Source organism: Cervus canadensis, chromosome 29, assembly GCF_019320065.1.
Source record: "Cervus canadensis isolate Bull #8, Minnesota chromosome 29, ASM1932006v1, whole genome shotgun sequence".
Classification (NCBI taxonomy): domain Eukaryota; kingdom Metazoa; phylum Chordata; class Mammalia; order Artiodactyla; family Cervidae; genus Cervus; species Cervus canadensis.
Window position 1 is genome coordinate 37,402,882 of NC_057414.1, and position 16,556 is coordinate 37,419,437.

General features: G+C 50.5%; 1 protein-coding gene across 6 annotated transcripts in view; it reads right to left on the reverse strand.

The window, feature by feature from the left end:
- Positions 1–16,556, reverse strand: part of VWCE (von Willebrand factor C and EGF domains) — a 31,040-nt gene that overhangs the window by 2,582 nt on the left and 11,902 nt on the right. Inside the window, exons 10-19 of one of the 6 annotated variants that reach the window (XM_043452576.1) lie at positions 15,171–15,253; positions 13,459–13,546; positions 11,631–11,716; positions 10,213–10,330; positions 9,267–9,332; positions 7,410–7,502; positions 5,909–5,991; positions 4,437–4,569; positions 4,271–4,353; positions 3,828–3,918 (exon numbers count right to left, since the gene is read on the reverse strand). In XM_043452576.1, the coding sequence (XP_043308511.1) occupies positions 3,828–3,918; positions 4,271–4,353; positions 4,437–4,569; positions 5,909–5,991; positions 7,410–7,502; positions 9,267–9,332; positions 10,213–10,330; positions 11,631–11,716; positions 13,459–13,546; positions 15,171–15,253 (924 nt within the window). Of the gene's footprint in view, positions 1–3,827; positions 3,919–4,270; positions 4,408–4,436; positions 4,570–5,908; positions 5,992–7,409; positions 7,507–9,246; positions 9,333–10,212; positions 10,331–11,630; positions 11,717–13,458; positions 13,547–15,170; positions 15,254–16,556 lie in introns of all 6 variants that reach the window. The other 5 variants (XM_043452579.1, XM_043452578.1, XM_043452582.1 and 2 more) reach the window with 5 other exon arrangements.

Genomic DNA, 16,556 nt, shown 5'->3' on the forward strand with positions numbered 1-16,556 from the left:
CCGGGTAAAGAAAGAAAGTAAAGTAAAGAAAGTGAAGTTGCTCAGTTGTGTCCGGCTCTTTGCAACCCTGTGAACTGGTAGCCTGCCAGCCTCCTCCATCCATGGGATTTTCCAAGCAAGAATACTGGAGTGGGTTGCCATTTCCTTCTCCAGGGGATCTTCCCAACCCAGGGATGGAACCCAGGTCTCCCGCACTGCACGCAGACTCCTTACTGTCTGAGTTACCAGGGAAGTCCTGGTGACATGGTTAAAAAAAATAAATAAATAACAAATAATTTTTTTTTTATAATTTTTACTTATATATTTATTTTTGGGTGTGTTGGGTCTTTGTTGCCACGCCGGCTTTTTTCCAGCTGCGATGAGCAGGGGCCCTCTCTTGTGGGGCACAGACTCTAGGGCACGTGGGCTTCGGTAGCTGCAGCTCCCGGGCTCTAGAGCACAGGCTTAGTAGTTGTGGGGCATGGGCTTAGTTGCTCCACAGCACGTGGGATCTTCCTGGATCAGGGATCGAACCCATGTCTCCTACATTGGCAGGTGAATTCTTTACCACTGAGCCACCAGGAAAGCCCAATAAATAATTTTTTTTAAAAAAGACAGAAACTTAACTTCTCTGAGTCTCCACCTCCCTATCTACAAAATGGAGATAAGAGCACCCATGCATGAACTTTGCTGACAAAGGTCCGTATAGTCAAAGCTATGGTTTTTCCAGTAGTCATGGATGGATGTCAGAGCTGGATCATAAACAAGGCTGAGCACCAGAGAACTGAACTGTGGTGCTGGAGAAAACTCTTGAGAGTCCCTTGGACAGCAAGGCAATCAAACCAGTCAATCCTAAAGGAAATCAACCCTGAATATTCATTGGAAGGACTGATGCTGAATACTCCAATACTTTGGCCACCTGATGCAAAGAGCAAACTCACAGGAAAAGACCCTGATGCTGGGAAAGATAGAAGGGAGGAGGAGGACAAGGGGATGACAGAGGATGAGATGGTTGGATGGCATCACTGACTCAATGGACATGAGTTTGAGCAAACTCTGGGAGATAGTGAAGGACAGGGAAGCCTGGTGTGCAAAGAGTCAGACACGATAGTGACTGAACAACAAAATGCATGAACATTCTTGGGGCATTCAAATGAAATGATACACATAAAATGCTCTGTATACTGCCTGGCACTTTAGCTAATGATTAGTCTCTAGAAATTGGGGGAATAATAGCCATCAGCTTGCAGAGGGGTTTGTGCTGGTTAAAGTCGAATCTACAATCATTCAACAGTTCCCAACTTAATGACTGTACGGGATCAGAATGTTTCCAGTCCCACCAGTCCTGACAGCAGCTGCTCATCCACAGATCTGAAGAGCTGCTCTAAATACAGAATGTCCTCTTCAAAAGGTCAAAGGAGTTAAAGAGTTCTTTTATACAAGAGGAAATTCAGGCCACAAATCCGTGGAAAAATTCACTGTCCTCCTAGAAGTTTAAAAAAGTGCAAAATAGCCACATGTAAGGTACTCTACGGACATGCTAAACTGGAAAAATTAAATTCAAAACACACAGTGGAGAGTTGGTGGGTAAATAGGGAACCAGTTACATCCATCTCTGTAAGCTTCCTCTTTCTCCAGGACCCCATCTGGCAACATGCTGTCATGCCGTGGGAATCACCAAACCACTCCTGACACCCTGTGACACACTCCACCTATTAACCACGGGGTCTGAACATAACTCACACATTTGGGAAAAAATAGTGTCTGATCAAAGATGTTTCACAGTAGGTCCATTATGGGTAGAAAAAGAAGAAGAAGAAGAAGACCACCTAAATGTCAGCCAAAACCGCAAGGGGTAAGCAAACCACAACATTCGGGAACTTTTTAAACAGCCAACTGCGGGCTACATGAATTCTTTGAAACTGTGTGGTGGTTCCTAGTGGTAAAGAACTCGTCTGTCAATGCAGGAGACATAAGAGATGTGAGTTCAATCCCTGGATCAGGACAATCCTCTGAAGGAAGGCATGGCAACCCACTTCAGTATTCTTGCCTGGAGAAGCCCGTGGACAGAGGAGCCTGGCAGGCTACAGTTCATAGCGTCAAAAAGAAGCAACTTAGCATGCACACAGGCATGTGTTACAGTAGGATGTCCATATCTCATTTATACTTCTGCAAAAAGATCTACATGGATGAACACTCATGACATAGAGATCATAATAATGTCCAGGAGTTAATGCAGCAGATTAGCTAAAAGCATTGACTCTGGGCTCAAATCCCAGCCCTACTGCCAATCAGCCGTGTAACCCTGAACACCTCACTCATCTCTCTGTGCCTCAGTCTCCTCATCTGGAAAATGGGGATGCTAAGAGTGCCTATGGGCCTTCCCACGTGGCTAGTGGTAAAGACCCCGTCTACCAATGTCAGAGATGAAAGAGACACGGATTCGATCTTCGGGTTGGGAAGAAGCCCTGGAGGAGGGCATGGCAACCCACCCAGTATTCTTACCTGGAGAATCCCATGGACAGAGGAGCCTGGCAGGCTATAATCCACAGGGTTGCAAAGAGTTGGACACAACTGAAGCGACTTAGCACACACAAGAGAACCTATCACAAAGACTTGCTGTGAACAGGGGATGGAATAACACATATGAAAACAGACAGATGGCCAGCAGGTACCTGAAAAGATGATCAACATAACTAATCATTGGGAAATGCAAATCAAAACCACAATGAGATGTCACCTCACACCTGTTAGAATGGCTACTGTCACAAAGACAAGAGATAAGAAGCATTGGTAAGGATGTGGAGAAAAGGGAACCCTCATGCACTGTTGGTGGGAATGTAAACTGGTACACAAACTGGTATAGCCATTGCATTAAACAGTGTGGAGGTTTCTCAAAAAACTAACACTAGAACTACCATACAATCCAGCAATCCCACACCCGGGTATGTGTGCGTGTTCAGTCTTGTATTATGCTAAATGAATATATCAGAGAAAGATAAATATCATATAATTTCCCTTATATATGGAATCATTTTTAAAAAGCTGAGCTCATTGATACAGAGAACAGACCGGTAGTTGACAGAGATGGGAGGTGAGGGATGGGCACAAGTGGTGAAGGAGATCAGAAGGTGAAATTTTCAGTTATGAAATAAATAAGTCATGGTGATGTAATGTACAACATAACTACAGTTAATAATACTATATTGAAATATTATATTTGAAAGTTGCTAAGAGATTAGATCTTAGAAGTTCTCATCACAAGAAAAAAATTGTAACTGTGTGTAGGGAGATATTCACTAGACTTCCTCTGGCGATCTTTCCACAATATACAAAATATCAAATCATTATGTCATACACCTGAAACAAATAGCAGGTGTTGTGTCAACTATACATCAATTAAAAAATAATAATATATGATGTTCCCTGATAAATAAAGGGTACTCAATACATATTAGCAATTATTCTTCTGCAAAACTGATTCAGTTCCTAAATTCTAATTTTTTGAGAAAGGATTTAGAAAACAGAGGAAAAAAAAGAAAAAGCACAAAGGAAAAAAATAGAAAGTAGGGGAAGAGACTCAGAAAGGAGGAAATGAAGAAAAAGGAACAGTAAACAGACCGTCTGACGGCATGGCGCAGTGCAGAATAAAAAGCCCCGGCGCAGGTCAGCAGGCCCAGGCGTGGGCCCAGGCGCGCCGTGTGCCAGCTCTGTGACCTCAGGTGGGCCACATTCCGTCTCTGAGCCTGGGTTTGCCACATCCAGCCCAGTACAAGTTCTGTGTTTCTGAGAAGAGCAGAGTGGAAAAAAGACGGTGGTGAGACTCCAGGTCACAGAGGCCTGCTTACCTGGACAGGAGGCGCAGCAGTCCCTGTGGGGCATGGTGCGGTCCCAGCAGGCCTGCTGGCAGGACACCTTCTCGCAGGTAACCTCTCCCAGCTGGGGAAACAGAAGGAGACAGGTGAGAAGAGCATCTCACCTGCCCAGAGCAGCACCCTCGAGGAACTCTTACACCAGCAGCTGGACCCACGGAAAGGTCTCGGGCAGAAGCTGCAGGGCCTGGTCCTCACCTGAACAAGGTGAAGCCAGACCCAGTGGGGCCGCCTTAAGGAAACTATACAGGCAAAAGATACCATCAAACCTAAAGGTATCCCCACAGGTAATTAAAGCTGTAAAACGGCAGGCGGAAGATGGGCGTACACTGGCTAAGAGGCTCCAGGTTTGGCAAAGGGAGGAAAGGCTAGAAGCAGCCCCCGGCTGGGCAGCTCCGGGGTCCCCAGGGCCAGCTCACCTGGCATACGCATTGGGTACAGGGCTCATCGTCCAAGGTGAACACCTGGCCGTTCCCCACCTTCCTCCCCTCGTAGTTGCAGTCTGTAGCGGGCAGAGGAGACAGGAGCTGTGAGAGGCAAGGCCCAGCCGGGAGTCCTGGAAGGGAGGCGGCTGGTCCCACTCACCTTGGCACACGGGACAGCACTCGCCATCAGGGTGGAAAGGGTAGGAGCAGGTGATGGGGCAGTCCACTGGCGAGCAGGCCACGGAGCCCAGCTGCGGGACACAGAAAACTCGCAAGGCCCTTCGTTCTGGGGGCTGGAGGGACACTCAGGAATGACAGACCACACAGCAGTTGTGTGCCCATCGGAGCCACCAAGGCCAGGCGAGGGGTCCATGGTGAGGGGACAGACCGAGTACGAGCCTGTCCTCCCGCTAGAACGCAAGCCCCCCGGGGCCGAGGGCCCGGCCTCGCCCTGAGAGCTCATCTGTCAACAGGTACCTGTTGAACAAGCCATGAACCGCCCAGGGAAGCTGAGCACCCAGAACTTAGGAAGGACTTCCCTGGTGGCTCAGGGGATAAGAATCTGCCTGCCAAGGCAGGGTGCACGGGCTCGATCCCTAATCCTGGAAGAATCCACACACCTTGGAGCAACTAAGCTCGTGTACCGCAACTACTGAAGCCTGTGTGCCTAGAGCCCATGCCCTGCAACAAGAGACGCCACCGCAATGAGAAGTCCATGCGCTGCAACAAGAGTAGCCCCTGCTCACCGCAACTAGAGAAAGCCCACGGGCAGCAGCAAAGACCCAGCGCAACCAAAGATAAATTATCAATTTCTTTTTTAAATTTAGGAGAAAGGACCCAGAAGTCAAAGCTCCCCAAAGTAAATGGCTATGAATGAACAGGGTTACCCAGAGGCCAGGGATGTTCACCCCAAGTGTCTCAATCTTTTTCAGCAGACCACCATCAACAAAGAAGCCCCATCAGCATGAAACATATCCAACATGACAAGCAATAAGGGCTTATTTTTTCCATTTTCCAAATACCAAACGATGCTCCTGTCATTTAGACTGAGATATGGCCTAGGTGATATGGCTTAGGGTAAATGTGTGCTTTCTGAAAGAGATTCAGCTCGCTAGGATCGATTCCTGCCACCTCACTTGACTACTTATAGAGTCTTGAGCACATGACTGTCTCTCTGTGCCTGGTTTTCTTACTCAGCAGCTGGGGACGGCGGTGGTGCCCACCTCATAGGATTCCCCGGGGATTAACTGAGGTTGTGTTGAGCTCAGGGCCTGGAACATGGCAGGGGCTCAGAAACGTGAGTATATTAAAGATTCCGGGCAGAGTCCTGGGTTTGCATTCCACACCTTCACTCTCAGGGAGAACCTTGGGCCACATTTTGTACCTTAAGGCCCCCCCAGACCCTCCCTGGTCACCCAGAAGCAGAGGATGTTTGCTGGGCAGGGGTAAAAGTATTTCTCTGGCCTTAGGTGAAGATTCACCCCAGGAAGGGCTGGAGAGAGCCACCTTTCGCCATGACCCAGAAGCGACCGTTCTCTTGGAGGTCTCTGGATGTTTGCCTCCAGAGTTCAAAAGCTGGAGGCAGTTCCTGGGGAGTTTCTACAGACAGGGACTGGGTCAGAGTGGTCGTACCAGGCAGATGCAGCTCAGACACGGGTCCAGCATGGAGGGGAAGGTCTGGTTGTTGTAGAAGATTCTGCCTGTGTAGGTGCAGCCTGCCAGAGAGAGCACGTGGTGAGGGCTGGCCAGGGGTGGGGGGAGGGGGGTGCAGGGGGAGGGGGTGCGGTGGCCAGCCTTCGCCAGGGCCTTAGCCCAAGGCCTATCAGGGCAGCAAAGGTCAGGCCAACAGGCTCTGCAGGCACTTGCCCAGGGGAGGGGGGAAGGGACAGAACACATGCCTGGATCAGGTGCTGACTTTTCTCACTGGATTCAGCAAAGGGATCACAGAGTCTTCACTTCAGGGTTCTCACTTGGGGAAGGGGGCCGTTCCTCCTACCCCTCACCAGGCAGGATCAGGATGAAGGACTCGGAGACTCAACCAACCTGGGTGCCACAGCTACCCTCTCTGCTCCTCTGCACTCAGCCAAACCCCAAACCCCACCCTCCAGGAGGGTCCCCCACAGCCCCCCTCTCTGTATTTATCCCGTTAGTCACTCAGTCGTGTCCGACTCTTTGAGACCCTGTGGGCTGTAGCCCACCAGGCTTCTCTGTCCATGGGATTCTCCAGGCAAGAATACTGGAGTGGGTTGCCATGCCCTTCTCCAGGGGATCTTCCCAACCCAGGAATTGAGCCTGGGTCTCCTGCACTGCAGGCAGATTCTTTACCATTTGAACCACCAGGGAAGCCCATTTATCCCACACGATAAATATAAAAAAGCAGGTGGTGGGACAGTGGAGAAACATTTTACAAGAAAAATTATATAGGAAATCCCCTGGCAGTTCAATGGCTAGGACGTCGTGCTTTCGCTATAAAGGGTACAGGTTCAATCCCTGGTTGAAGAATTAAGATTTCACAGTTAAAAAAAAAAAGAAAGGAAGAGGAAAAAAAATATGTAATATATATCTATGATATGCTATATATCTATGACATGATAGATATATAGATGTATGTTATAGATACATTATAGAGATAGAGATATATAGATATTGATGTTATATCATGAAGAGAGACTGGAAAGACAAAATCATCAAGTTATGGTAATGGCTGCTTTTTAATTTTTTCCTTTGCTGTCTGTATATCCTAAATGTTCTATAACAAAATGTTACTTGTGAAATAATGGAAAAGGTGAAAATAACTATTAAAATATAAAAGATCTCTTTAATTTCCTCTCCCTGTTCTAGAATTGTCTCACAGGGATGTTCGTTTATCATCCCACCTAGGCTGCAAGCTCTGTACATTTTCATATCTGCTTCCAGCACCCCGATGGAGCTTCCTTTGGGCAAACTGTTTTCCATCCCTGAGCCCCAGTTTCCTCATCTCTAAAATGGGGTTGTCCCATGGATTTGTTGCAAGGATGAGCAGAGATGAAGCAGAGGTGGTGCTTTGCATGGAGAAGCCTGGTGCAGGGTGAGCCTGGATGCGGGGGCCGGGGGTTCTTTGCCGCCCCCACCGCCCCCCCAGGCAGAACATTACCTGCCGAACAGTCTGGGCAGCACTGTCCGGGGATTCGAATCGGGTGAGGGCAGGAGTCCACACAGTCTGTCCTCTTGCAGCTCACTGAGCCATCTGCCTGGAGGAAGGAATAACTTCACCAAGACCCCACTTGCCACGCCAGTCCCCACCTCCCCATCCCACTCCACCCTGCCAGCCCCCCAAAAGAAAGGGCAGTGCTGCGAATTGGCCAGGACCTGGCCTAAGGGGCATCACAATGAAGCTGGGAGGTGTCAGAGTTCCCCCAAAGAGAACCAGCTACTTGGGAGAGGGGGCTTGAGCCTTCCAGAAAGCCTTCCCATACCCCAGAGGGGAAAGGTCAGAGCTGGGGTCTGGTCTCCTCAGCTTCCAGTCCCTTCCCCCAGTAGCCAAGGCTGTGCCACAACCCCATCCAAATTCTCTCAGCATTTCCCTGAAACCCTGGCTCACCCCAAACCTACGGAGTACAATGAAACCCTATTTTTATAGAAAGCTATTCCACCGGAAATGTCTTTCAGAAGATGAAAGCGCTGTACACAGTTTCTTTTCTTTCAAAAGAAGCTGAACTTTTGTGTGATTTTCTTGTAATTTGAGTGCCCTAGATCAGTCCTGAAGGAGGAAAAAGGCAGCGGAGGTACCTTTCCTGCCCGCTCTAATTCCAACTAAATGTTTCCAAGTTTCGTACGAGTCTAACGCCTTTTAACAAATGCTGCATCAAGAGAACGTAAAGGCCGTGGTTCTCATGAGCTGGTGGGCACACAAGTCACCCAGGGATTAAAATGCAGATGCTGAGTCCAAGGCCTGAGTCCAAGTCCAAGAACCAACCTTGGTTCTACCAGGCCCCCCAGCAATGTCAATGACAGAGTCAGTGCGTGGGTGCATGCTGAGTAGCTTCAGTCACGTCCAACTCTTTGTAACACTATAGACTGTAGCCCACCAGGCTCCTCTGTCCATGGGATTCTCCAGGCAAGAATACTGGAGTGGGTTGCCATTCCCTTCTCCAGGGGATCTTCCCAACCTAGGGACAGAACCAGCGTCTTTTATGTCTCCTGCATTGGCAGGCAGGTTCTTTACCACAAGCACCACCTGGGAAGCCCACAGCCAGTGCAGGGACCCCATTTTAAAAAATGAAGTTCAAAGGGACTAAAAATTCTTTCAAAGAAGACAGGAAAGCTGGGGACTTCCCTGGAGGTCCAGTGGTTAAGACTTCTCACTTCCACTGCAGAGGGCATGGGTTCAATCCCTGGTCAGGAACTAAGATCCCAGATGCCCAATGGTGCAGACAAAAAAAAATTTTTTTTAATATTTTTTAAAGTAGAAAGGAAAGCCAACCTGTACTCAAACAGGAGCTAAAACGATTGCGCTGGTAAACAGCTGTGTTTGCATTTCTGTTGATCTGACTCTCAAACTCACACACCCTCACCTTATCCATTTCTGAAGAGGTGAGGTCACAGGATTGATGTTAATGAAGGAGGCATCACAGTTGCACAGAAAAGGCCTGAGCTACTGGGCCTCAGGCTGCCTGGCTCCCTTTGTTACCCCTGTCCAGGAAAAACCTGGTCCCGGGAATCCTATTTCTGACTCCTGAGGCCAGCGGCTCCCCTCACACGCACCATGGGTCACATTCCACTCTGATGACAGACAGACTGCCAAGCTCTGCCGTCCTGAAAATCTATGGAGGACAAAATAACCTGGATCCCAGATCTTGTACAAAAACAGAAGCTAACACCATGGAAGGGAGACTGGGACGGGGCCTGACGTGGCCCCCTTCTGCAGAGGCAGTGCTGGCCGGGACGGGGAGGCGGGGAAAGCAGCTGAAGGCGCGCAGGTTGTCATTCACCTGGCAGATGCATAACTCACAGGGATCACCGGGAGACCAGATCTGTCCAACCGGAAACTCAACCCCGTTGTCATCGAGAGAGCAGCCTGGCGGGAGACAGCGAGGGAGAGAGCACGAGTGGGCAGAAGTGCCGAGGAGCGGCCTTGATGCCGGAGGGACCCACAGCACCACCCGGGGAGGACAGACAGACGCCTCTGCTCGCTCGCGCTGCGTCCACACAGCCCTGCCCCAGCAGCTGCCACCTGGCTCCCCGTGTTAGTCAATTGCTTCTCTCCCAGCATGCACCTGGTATACACGGGCACACGCACACATAAATGTACACGTCCATACACATCCATGAACACCCCATTCACACACAGAGACACGCTCATACGGGTGCAACAGACACACAACAGAAACACACAGACAGAAAAATGGTACAGACGAACCTATTTCCAGGGCAGGAATAGGGAGCGGACATGTGGACAGGGTGCAAGGGGAGGGTGGGACAAGTTGGGAGAGTAGCGTTGACATATATGTACGTCTACACCACCATGTGTAAAACAGATAACTAGGGGCAAGCTTCCGCACGGCACGGGGCGCTCAGCTCGGCTCTGTGATGACCTAGAGGGGTGGAACGGGCAGTGGGGTGGAAGGGAGGTCCAAGAGGGAAGGGATACAGGTATACAAAGAGCTGATTGACTTCACCATACAGCAGAAACTAACACGACATTGTAAAGCAATTATACTCAATAAAACACACAGATACCCCTCATAGACACCATGGACACAAACTCACACACAGATGCTACTCATATACAAACTTAAAACACACAAGCATACACACTCACACACACACACACACACCTGCTTCCAGAGTACACATACACACACAAGAGTCTCAGTGGGTGAAGCTCAGCCTCACTCCTCTCCGCTTCCCGGCCTGGAGCTGGGTGCGGCCTGGGATGCAGGCTGGGTAGCCCTCACCTGTCATGGGCACGGGTTCCCTGCAAGCATAGCAGCACTGCCCGGGGCCCAGCCACCACTCCTCGCGGGGGCAGTCCAGTTCCGGACATGGCATGAAGGAACATTCCACCTCCCCATTCTGGAAGAGAACCAAGAGGCACAAACCAGGGAGGCCCAAGAGAAAATCAGCAGGCTGCCATCTCCTCCCCTGAAAGTGACAGATCTCCAGGAAGCAAGAGGGGAAGGAAGGGTGAGTCCTTCCCTGGGGGTTGGGGGTCAGGCCGGGAGAGGGTCCCTGGAACATGTCGACTGTGTGACTGCAGGGTCCCAGGCTGCCGTAGCTGCAGCCTCCAGCATCTCTTCCCCTCGCTTCCTCCAACAGCTCTCTGCTCCCACTCCAAACCACTCTCACCTGCAGCCACAGAACGTTCTCACGCACCAATCTGACTGCATCCCTCTATCACTTAAAACCCGGCAGCTCTGCCAGGTCCAAACCCTCTGCCTGGCTGGCAAAGCCCTTCCTGACTGAGTCTGAAGCAGATGCTGTCACCCACACACACAGACCCCATCTGGCCCTAGGCCGATGGGGACAGCATCCTCCAGGTTCCTTCCCCCTACACTCCCTGGGAAGCAAGGGACTATATACAACCACCTGATGCTGGGGGTGTAAGAGCCCAGCTCCCTGACCTCTGGACACACCCACTTCCTTGGTGTTCTCCCATTCCAGAGCTCCCCAAGGAATCAGCCCGAGACCCCGTCTCCATGTGGCCCCTTCGCCCACCTGACCTGCTTCCCTGGCCAGTTCCTCCTGAGAGCACCACCCCCAGAAAACCACTTACACAAGAGGCCCGCCCCACGCCCTGCTTCTTGGAACCCAGCCCAGACAGGATCCCTGCCTCGGCTGCATCTCCAGTCCCTCTCGCCATCTGGCCTCCAGCCAGAATGGACACCACCAGGCCTCAGACTATGCCATACTCTCTCCCGCCTCCTGCCTTCTGCTCACACAGTGCCCTCTGCCAGGCACACCCGTCTCAGCTCCTCACCTGGTTAGTCTTTGTCATCCTTCAGGTCTCAGCTTAGCACCTCACCCTCCAAGAAGGCTTCCCTGAAGCGCACAGTCTGGTTAAGAGCCCCGGTCCCCTGTCCACTGCCCGCCTGGCTGTGGGCCTCCTGATGGAGGCATCCGAGGCTGCCCTGTGTTCGGCTGTGTCCCTAGGACTCAGCATTGTCCCAGGTGCACGGTAGGTGCTCTATAATAACAACGCTGAAGGACAACTTTCAAGGAGGCTGCGGGAAGGCCTTGGGGAATGCTAAGGTCCCTTTAGTCTCTTTCCTGCCTCAGTTTCCCTTTTGCTATCCAGTGTCTCCTCTTCTCCCAGTCAGCGGCTCCTGGGAAAGTCCTGTGCCCCTGCCCACCACCCACCAACTCAGCCGCCTACCTGGCAGACACAGGTGGTACACTCATCACCACCCCCACTGAACACAGCCCCGTCTGCGTACCACCGGCCGTGGAAGTAGCATCTCACTGTGGAGGAAAAAGGAAGAGGCAGCTCAAGGTCTTTGGGCAGCTAAAGAAACAGGTAAGGGGGTCTCTGGGAAGAAAATGAACCCTCACAATACTCCACGGCTTGCCCAAACCCAAGAGCCCAACACTGCTACCCTCCGAACCCTCAACTATTAATAAAATTAGATCGGTGCTTCAAAACTGACGGAGAATGAATCACATACAAAATAAGGTCCTTAACCAAGAAGGCAGGGAAGCCCTGAATAACTGAAGAGTAAATAGGACTTCCTTGGCAGTCCAGTGGTTAAGACTTCATCTTCCAATGCAGGGGATGTGGGTTCAACCTCTGGTTGGGGAGCTAAGATTTCACATGCCTCATGCCAAGAAACCAAAACCATAAAACAGATACAATACTGTAACAAATGCAATAAAGACTTTAAAAATGATCCACATTTTTTTAAAAATTTAAAAGAGCAAGAGAAAAGAAGAAATGAAAAAAGAGGGCCCCAGACACCTGCAACCAGGTCTGGGAATGCCACCACTCCCTGGACGGGGTTGGGGAGGATTCGGTAAGAACCTCTTATCTGAACATCCCTCACCCCTGCTGGTAAAAAAAACAACCTTAAAAATCTGCCCAGGCTCCACCTGGGCTCAGTCAGAGAGCACTGGATTCAAATTCTAGCTTCTCAACTCGCTAGGGGCAAAATACTTGGGCTCTCCTTAGCCTCAGTTTTCTCATCTGTAGAATGGGGTTAACAGTTCCTACCTCAAAGGGAGCATATTGCCTATTCAAAAAATGTTTTAACTAAAAATAACATAACATTCAAAACTTCAAAGGAAAAGCAGTATTTAATAAGAACACTAGCTCTGAAATCGGGTAAACTTAAGAGCAAGCTCTGCTCCTTTACTAACTGGCATACCCTTTGGGCAGTGATGACCGCTCTGAGCCTCAGTTTCCTAATCCATAAAATGGAGCTATGAATAGTACTCCCTCAGGGCTGCACCACAGGAATTAATGAGATCAAGGGCTGGCGAGCACCCCACACAGCAGCGGCCCAGAGCCAGCAGTGACAGCCATGAAGTATCTCAGGAAAAAGAAGCACATTTTAACAAAGAACCGACTCATGGGTGGGGCACGGGAGACCCCCTCCTAGTGCTGGGACGGAGCCATGCCAAGGGTGGACCCAAACCCCTTCCTGTCAGTGCTGAACGCACCACCCTTGTCTGGGGGCAGGCCAGGCTCTGAGCCCAACCTAGCATGCAAGCTGCTGTGTACACAGTAGGTGCTCAATTAAAACCGGCATCTTGGGACTTCCCTGGTGGTCCAATAGACCATATTTTCCCTGATTAAGACTTTGCCTTCCAATGCATGAGGCACGGGTTCAATCCCTGGTCCCCTAGTTGGGGAATTAGGATCTTTCATGCCAGGTGGTGCAGCCAAAAAAAAAAAAAAAAAACCCAGCACCCTAAAACGCTTCACGTAATCTGAGTTTCTAAAGCAATAATCAATGTCCTCGCTCTCTCCTGCGCTCAGTTCAGTTACTCAGTCATGTCCGACTTTTTGTGACACTATGGACTGCAGCACAACCAGGCTTCCCTGTCCATCACCAACTCCCGGAGCTTACTCAAACTCACGTTGATAGAGTCGGTGATGCCATCCAGCCATCTCATCCTCTGTGTTCACTCCCCCTCAAAAAAAACACTCAAAGTACACCCCTCCACCCCCACCTACACTGCTGTCCTCGTCCTGCAGAGTCCCTTACCTGGGACACAAGTACAGCAGTCCGACTTCGGGGAGGCCTGGCAGGGGTCGGGGGGACACTCGGGGGAGATGCAGGACACGTTTCCAGCCTGGGGAGGTGAGAGATGGCGTGGGTCGGGGAGGATGGACCGTCAGGCCCGTCAGAACCAGCTCGGTCCCGATTTCACACCACCCACAGGACTCCTCTCCCACACAAAAGTCTCCTAAAGGAAGCCATCCGGAACCTTTAAATGCCACCATGGACACACAAGGGACGCAAGCAGGGACCCAGTAGCAGGGTTTATTATGGTCTTGGTTTCCAACATCCCCCTTTCCAAGATGAGGGGCAGAACAGAGAGCAGAGCATGCTGCCTTCCTCACGAAAATGGACGAGCCTGGACCCCCATGGTACTGGTCCCCATGGCATCCCCCCATGGCACTTCCCCACCATGGCACTGCCCCCACTGATTACCCCCATGGTATCCCCCCATGGCATTCCCTCCCATGGCATTCCTCCAGTGGCACTGCTCCCCATGGTACTGTCCCCCACGGCACTTTCCCCTTCCATGGCACTGCCCCCTATGTCATTCCCTCCTATAGCATTCAGAAGCTCTAGGAAGGATGCTAGGCCTCCTGCTAGTGGGAAAGAGGTTACTCCACCTTCCTGTGCATCTGAGTTTTGAACCAAGTTACTGATACTGGCCAGAGAATTAAATTCAAAACTCAATTTTCAAAAACTGAAGCTAAGACCAAAAAAAGGTCCCCAGTTTTGGAGTCAGCCAGGCCTGAGGCCCAGGGTCTGCTCCTCCTACTGTGGGCAGAGCATATCACCTCTCTGAGCCTCAGTCTCCCTACCTGTGAGAAGAGCCAGGGTTGTTGAGGATAGTGTAAGATGTGATCAGGCACAAAAGAGCTTGCCGCACAGGAGTGTGGCACATGGGAAGGGCTCAGTAAGGGAGGTGGTAGCGGTCTATGTGCCACCCCTCCCCCATTTTATATCGCGGCTCCATCATCCCTGCCAGGCTGGGGCCACTTTTAAGCATGATCAGAGGCAGTGAGGACTGATGGGCAGAGCCTGGGTTTTGATGCAGACAGACCTTGGCTCAAATTCCAGTTCGGTCACCTCCCAGCCTCAGTCTTTGCATCTGTAGAATGGGGACAGTAAAGCCAACCCTGAAGAGCTGCCAGGAGCCTCAGGTGAGGAACTAGATGGAAAGTACCAAGCCCCCAGACTTGTGCGCACTGGGTGCTCATGAGCCAATCTTCAGGACAGCACCTGATTGCATCTGGCACATAGTAGGAGCTTAATAACTATTCTTGGAGGAGTGCACTTGCCTCTAGCAAAACACTAACAAGCTGAGTCCTGTAACGCGCCTTCTCCCTCCCCGTGTGGACACCTTTATTGTGCCGGCAAATATTTTGCCTGGAGAGAAAAACAGCTTCCCTGGTAGGAAGTTTCCGAAGGAGTACCCTCCCCTCCCCTTCCCAGACAGATGGACCCTGTTTGCCTGTTGGCTCTTTTCTGCTCAGCAGAAGCCTCCCTGACCCCACAGACTACCGCCTTCCCGTCCCCCATGCTTTTAAATGTGACAAGTTCCAACCCAAATCCACAGCCTGAGAGCCCTCCCTCTGTTCAACGAGCTCACCTTTAACATCCTGTCTTTCCCTCTTCCTCTAAAACCCCCAAAGGTTAAGAAAACACCCAGGAGGCTTCAGGAAGCTTGGGATGCTCACCAGACAGACACAGACGGTGCAGTTCTGGTTGGGAGGTGAAAAAACGTCCCCTTCAGCCCGGACGACGCCACTGTGAAAACAACCTTTGAAAGACAAATAGGAGTGGAGGCATCAAACCTCTTCAAAGGAGAGGAAGCTGGAGATCTCGCTCCTTTTCCAGGCACAACGTACCTGGAACCTTCTCTTACTGGCTTGGATGCCTCAGCAGTGGCCAGATCTAGGTACTCAGAATTGTGGGGTCCTAAGACCCCTGGAAAACCACAAGAGACACCTACTTACAGTGCCCTGGGAGGGTCCTATTCATGTCTGATAAGCCCAGAACTGTGTTGAAAGTGTGGCCCTTTATTCCCATAAAGCAAGAAAGGCAGCCATACAGCCCCAGGTTCCAAACCTGGCCTGTTACCTGAGTGGCCTCGGACTTGGATGTGTCACTTAACCTCTCTGGGACTCGACTGTCTTTTTTGTTAAATGGAAACACCACCACATGCCCTGCAGGGAACCTGGAAGGAGCCACAACCTCAGATGTAATGTAGACAGCAATTGACATTCAGGGCTTAGAACATACTAGAGACACAGTAAAAGATAACAATCATCATTAATAAAATCAGTGAGTTGCATTTTCATTGTCACCCTTAGAAAGACTTTTTCACTGCTGCTCAAAGTGCAGCAGCATCAGTATCTTATCACCAGGAGGATAGAAATGTAACAGCTCAGGCCCCTCTCTCTACATCTTCTGAATGAGAGTCTGCATTTTAACAAGATCCCCAGCGATTCATGTGCATGCATGTGTGCTCAGTTGCTCAGTCGTGTCTGACTCTTTGCGACCCCGTGGACTGTAGCCCACCAGGCTCCTCTGTGAATGGAATTCTCCAGTCAAGAATACTGGAGTGGGTAGCCATTCCCCTCTCCAGGGGCTCTTCCTGACCCAGGGATAGAACCCAGGTCTCCCCCATTGCAGGCAGATTCTTTAACCACTCAAGCCACCTGGGAAGGCAGCAATTCCTGTGTAGGGTGAGTTTTAAAGCACTCTGCTGAAGGACTTGTTAAGATTTGAGGTCTTTATCCTAACAGCAATGAAAGCAAACTTAAAAAATTGTCAGCAGATAGTGGGAGGGAATCAGGAAAGCGATACAATTTATGAACAATTACTCTTCCTGCAGTTAGGAGGGGGATTGGGGCAGGGGAGGGGACTGCAGACTGGGTCTGGAGAAACCTGCTGAATGAATGAATAAAGCTCAAAAAAGGATGTCCTTAAGATTGAAACGTTCCCCTTGGGAACACAGATACCAGTGGTTCTCAAAGTGTGGTCCCTGGCCCAACAGCATCAGCGTCACCCAGAAACTTGTGAGACAAGCAAATTCCCAGGACTTATCCTACACCTGCTAA